At 35.5% G+C, this 5,976-nt stretch overlaps 1 protein-coding gene across 1 annotated transcript in view; it reads right to left on the bottom strand.

The window, feature by feature from the left end:
• Positions 1-496: 496 nt before the first annotated feature.
• The window catches only part of LOC107035709 (mitochondrial amidoxime-reducing component 1), a 7,852-nt gene continuing 2,372 nt past the window's right edge, over positions 497-5,976 (bottom strand). Inside the window, exons 2-6 of the mRNA XM_015253264.1 lie at positions 3,772-4,109; positions 2,806-3,054; positions 2,604-2,727; positions 951-1,156; positions 497-838 (exon numbers count right to left, since the gene is read on the bottom strand). Of these exons, the coding sequence (XP_015108750.1) occupies positions 613-838; positions 951-1,156; positions 2,604-2,727; positions 2,806-3,054; positions 3,772-4,109 (1,143 nt within the window). The 3' untranslated portion in view covers positions 497-612. The remainder of the gene's footprint in view (positions 839-950; positions 1,157-2,603; positions 2,728-2,805; positions 3,055-3,771; positions 4,110-5,976) is intronic.

The raw sequence follows: 5,976 nt of genomic DNA, 5'->3' as shown, positions 1-5,976 counted from the left end.
GTTTTTCATGTTTTCACACTTCCTCATTTCAATTTCAATTCCACTCGATAAAAAACAATCATAAGAGAATATCATAATAGAAAAATAAACTAATGTAGTTCATTTCAACTGCATTATGTCGATAACGAATTTCTCTTCTTCCATTTTGATATGTCATTTTTACTCCAAAGAACAATATGGAATGGTTACAAGAAAAAAAACCTTAATCGATGAAGAAGTGTCAATAAAAATGTAGACAAGGTTACATCATGATTTGAACATTGAATTTGGTATGCTTACGCCTCCTATACTAACGACAGTGAAATGTGAAAACTAAACGGAACCGGGGAATCCCCTTTTTTTCTCCTCGCTTGCGCACTCTTCGACACTCTCCCCCACTCTCGTCCGCCCGTCGCGTGAATATTCTCGTCATGATCCAAGCATTACTCCCTACTGTACCGACGCAAACGAAGGAAATTTGTATAGAAAAATTAATTAATTCTATAGAACAATTAAGTGATGTAGAAAAGTAAAATTCCTCTAATTTTTCCTCTAAAATAATTTCTATTGAAAATTTTTCATTGAAAAGAATGATTTTTTGATTGATTTTTTCAATAGTTTTTCGTTAAAACATTAGACAGGAGTTGCACAAAGGGTTTTAGGCATGTGAACAAAGACATCATCGCCGATTTTCACATTTCCAGTTGAATACAGGCCACAATAGATTCCCATTACCGGTGCCTTCCCATCTACTTTGATTCTCCGCTCATCCGTCTGCTCCCGGAATGATTTTAATACCTTGAATGGCTCTTGCTCATTCAACACACCAGTCTGAGGGTCGATTCCGATCATCGAGCATCTGGAACGTCAATTGCGTAACAATGAACATGAAACCCTCTATTGTATTTCGAATCCGAAGTCTTATCAGTGTTGATTTCGTTATTTTGTCTTTAGAAAAAAATGAAGCTTGCCTCGGACAGGGTTTCACGTTTCTGATGACTACGTTGTCACCGATCTTTATCCACTCCCAGTTGTCCTCGTCAAATGGCTCAGCGCCAGCTACCACGATATTCGGACGAAATTGGAGAGGTGAGATGGGATTGTTCAATTTTCGGTTCAATTCGTCTAGGGAGGACTTTGACATTAGCATGTAGCTTGCTAAATCAGCGAAGAAACCCTTGAAGAAAAATGGGAAAATTAATACATAAATGAATGGAATATATGTATATGCGTATTCACGCAGAGAAATATTCAATCAAAATTACGTATGTTTTCCGGAATTCCGGAGCGAAATGTGATTGTAGGAAATTTTACGGAACTGTCACGTAACTTTTGCATAAAATCACGGAATTTTTGCAGACCATTTCGTAATTTTTACCTGAATCTCCTGTGAAAAATTACGCTACTGTCACTCAAATTTTCTGAATCGGTTCCGTAATCGGTGAGCGAACTGTGAGTTTCGTAATTTTTACTGAACATTTCTCTCCGTGTTCGGGACATTTCTGTGTTCAGTTTAGATCCTTAGAAGACTAGAGAATTTTCAAACTAAGTGGTTACTGATCTGAAAATAATTCTTTTCGCAATCGGAAAGGAGATAATTTAGTCTATCCAGGGGTTTCTGTTTACATAAGGACACGTATGAAAAAATTTCATCGAAAAACCTAGCGAATTCGCTAGACTGACCTATTGGAATTCTATCGAACTTTCTATAGAAAAACTCAATAGAATTTGATTTTTCTATACAGCTTAGAATACTATTCAGATATTTTCTATAGAATTTCCTCAGCTCAAATTTTTCAAGTTTTTTTATTTGATTTTCTTGATGAAAAGCATAGAAAAATGGAATGAAAAAATAACTTGCAAAATTTGAAACGAGGAAGTTCTACAGAAAATATCTCAACCCCCATAAAAAAATATATAAAAAATAAAACTAAATAATAAGATATAGTATATAACATATAAATATATGTATAAGATATAATAAATGTATGTTTTATAATTTTTTTTGTATAAATTGCGCCAATTCAAGATATTTTTTTACATATTTTTCCAACAAAATAAGATGAAATAAATGAAAATTTCTCCTACACAATGAAAATTAAAATAATCTGAATAGATTTTGATCACGTCAAGGTGTAGGATTTAATATCTATTTATTTTTTAGTTTTTGTGTCAATCCGAATATCAAGTGCAGACGAGAACTTATTGATTATGTTATGACACTCAGTTTGTTTACATGTGGATTCATAATTCTTTGTGTTATTGGCTTGCCAGAGCCTGATGAGGCTAAAATAATTAGCGAACCGTCGTACTTACGATAATTTGATCAACACTGATAGAATGATTGATTTATTTCAAACGAGATTTGTTAACTATTAACAAATGATAGAGTTGAATATGGCCAAATAAATATTCGTTAATAGTTAACAAATGAGTCAAACAAGACTCCTCAAATATGCATTCGTTAACTATTAATGAATGAACATTTGGTGAGACCAAAACTAACAGAATGTCTAATAGATATGCAATAGAGTTGTCTAGCGAATTCGCTAGGTTTTTCTATTAAATTTTTTCGGACGTGATGGACCACTCCTTTACTCAATTAGAACTATTAATCCATTCACCGTGTCTTCACTCCTGAGTGTCTCATAAACCTTGGTGAACCTCTCCCACGGCCCTTTCAGTATATTCCTCCTCCCCGCCAACGCGATACCAACCCTCAGTCCTGAATGAGTTCCCGTTAGGAAGCTGCAGATAAAAGCCACAATGATTAAAGCATTCCCTTTGAAAATTCCACATTTAAATGTCTTGGATTATTCATCGAACTTCGATATCCATTGGGCAGGCGCCGGTCCACAATCGATACATTTCACCGGTTCCCCCCACCACATTTTACAGTTGACAGCCGATGGGTCATTCGAAGATTTCGGTAACGCAAACGTCAGATTTGGTACTCCGGTCGCTTGGAGTCGTACTCGGCTGTCGTCTACAGCGGTGAGACTCACCAGGATCAGCGTCGGGTAGTTTCTGCCAGTTACAAACTTTCCGGTGTCCTCATTGTATACTAAAAACATCCTGAAAGACATCAACATGAAGGAACATTTCAACTGATTAATCCGGAGAAAATTATACTTCTTAATCTAGAATATCCTCTCTTTGAATTACGCGTGATTTGAATGTAAAAATGATTAAGAGAATATGAGCAATGACAAAAGAGATAACAATAGTGACTCTCCTTGAACAATACTAATTCGGTCTTCGCGAAAGTCCATGTACTGTCACCTAAATTTTCTGACTCGATTCTGTAATTGGTGAACGAATTGTGAGTTCCGTAATTTTTAGTGAACATTTCAGTATAGCGAAGTGGTAAAACGGTTCAAGTCAATTTTGACTATTAGCCAGTTTTCAATGAATATCTCGGAATCTAAGGGAGATAGCAAAATTTTCATTATAACCTTTTTTGTAGAACCGATTGAGAGCTACAACAAATGTAATTATGAAAATTCCGCTATCTCCCTTAGATTCGGAAATATTCCTCTAAAACTCAGCTGGGAGATAAGTCGACTTAAACCGTTTCACCACTTCGCTACTAATTTCTCTCCGTCAAGAGAATTGAAAATGAGACAAAATCGATCTGTCAGTTTTGACGACGGGTTCACTCGATTGAATGATCTTTTATTTTTTTTATAGCTGAAATTTGGATGGGAAACATTCTCATCATAGTCTAATTTTCTCCATTCGCAATTATATTCCCTGAACTTCTTCATTCAGAATGAAACTAAAGTGACTCACCTGTCTCTCAGAGTCAAGCCTGCTTTATCCTCCAATGCAATTCCATATTCAGTGAACTCACACTCATGAACCTCTCTCCCCCGACCTGACTTGAGTGGATAAAAGTACAATTCCTTTATCTCTCCCACTTTGGCCCAGCTAGGCTGAGGTAATTCTTTGATTTCCTGTGTTCCCTCCCCACACACTTGCTCCGCAGCTAGAGATACTTTATTTTTACATTCATCATCTTTTCTGTTGACCGTATTCATTTTATCACTGGGGATATGCTTCAATCGCTTCCACACTATCAGAACCATTGCTACTGTTGCACCACAGCTCAATATTCCAATGCGCCAAGTCTAAAGAGAAATTATTTCGTATTAGATTGTAATGCAGCTAGAGACACTAAAACTGAGACGTATTGATTTTGAATATTGTTATTCTGAATTCGCTTTCACATTACATTGTTCAGTAAGTTTCTGATTGCTGTTGAAAAACGAAGAAAATAAGCAATTTAAGGAGAGACTACTATGAGTGCTAAAGGTCGCGGGCTATTGGCATGCGATTTCTCATACGTTGAAGATTGATTATATATGTCTAAAAATGAATAATTAGTGCAAAAGAATTAATTGTTTATTGATCGTTTGCCTCGCAGACGCTTCAAATGTTAAAAATAGTCCAGGGCTTCCAATTTTTGAGCTAGAGATTTTTTTTTCAAAGTTTTGAAAAAATGTGTACAATAACAATCACGAATTAGTGTTTTGAAATTCAACTCCTACACAGCTAATTTCGTAATTTTTTTAATAAAAAATTGCCATTCATGTAAACTAGCCCGAAAAAGTTCTGCAAGAATCGAGAATATATTTTCAATATTTTAAGGATATTTTTTCTGCCTATTTTACATGAATGGTGCAAATTTTTATTTTAAACAAAACGAAATTAGCTGTGTAGGAGTTGAATTTTGAAAAACTAATTCGTAATTGTTATTGCACACATTTTTTCAAAAATTTTGGAAAGACAAACCTCTGTATAAATTCGCATAACCAAAGGCAATGAAATTGTCAATTTTTATTGAATTGTACAAAATAACAAGATCTTTTGGATACGAAATATATTGAAAATCCATCCATTGTCTTTTCTATTGACTGTATTTGTTTTATCAGCGGAGATATGCTTCAATAGATTCCATTAATTGGCATTAGAGGGGCCAATAAATACAGAATCATTCTTCACTTGGCGAAAAAATTCGATTTTGGCGAAAGTCAACTTTCCCCCTGGAAAAACGGAAAATCTGACACTTTGAAAATCTGAAAAAACAACTTGTTCAGTTTTCACTTTTTCCACATACTTGTGAGAGTTCTGAATAACCCGTCGCTCAAATAATTGGAATCAACGTTCACCCGGCTAAAAAATTCGATTTTGGCGAAAGTCGACTTTCCCCCCTGGAAAACGGAAAATCTGACCCTTTGAAAATCTTAAAATTTTTTTTTTCTGTTTTTACTTTTTCCACATACTTTTGAGAGTTCTGAATAGCCCGTCGCTCAAATAGTTGGAATCAACGTTCACCCGGCTAAAAAATTCGATTTTGGCGAAAGTCGACTTTCCCCCCTGGAAAACGGAAAATCTGACCCTTTGAAAATCTTAAAATTTTTTTTTTCTGTTTTTACTTTTTCCACATACTTTTGAGAGTTCTGAATAGCCCGTCGCTCAAATAGTTGGAATCAACGTTCACCCGGCTAAAAAATTCGATTTTGGCGAAAGTCGACTTTCCCCCTGGAAAAATGCAAGATCTGACACTGGCCCTCGTGACCCTTGTGACCCTTTGACCGACTTTCCCCTTGAAAAAATCCAACATCTGACACTTTGGGTCGGGGTGAAAAAATTTTTTTTTCAGTTTTCACTTTTTCCACATACTTTTGAGAGTTCTGAATAGCCCGTCGCTTAAATAGATGGAATCAACGTTCACCCGGCTAAAAAATTCGATTTTGGCGAAAGTCAATTTTCCCCCCGGAAAACGGAAAATCTGACCCTTTGAAAATCTGAAAAAAAAAATTTTTTCTGTTTTTACTTTTTCCACATAGTTTTGAGAGGTCTGAATAGCCCGTCGCTTAAATAGATGGAATCAACGTTCACCCGGCTAAAAAATTCGATTTTGGCGAAAGTCAATTTTCCCCCCGGAAAACGGAAAATCTGACCCTTTGAAAATCTGAAAAAAAAAATTTTTTC

This window comes from Diachasma alloeum, unplaced genomic scaffold (genome assembly GCF_001412515.2).
Source record: "Diachasma alloeum isolate Michigan unplaced genomic scaffold, Dall2.0 Dall_scaffold_00200, whole genome shotgun sequence".
Classification (NCBI taxonomy): Eukaryota; Metazoa; Arthropoda; class Insecta; order Hymenoptera; family Braconidae; genus Diachasma; species Diachasma alloeum.
This window is presented reverse-complemented; position numbering and strand designations above follow the sequence as displayed.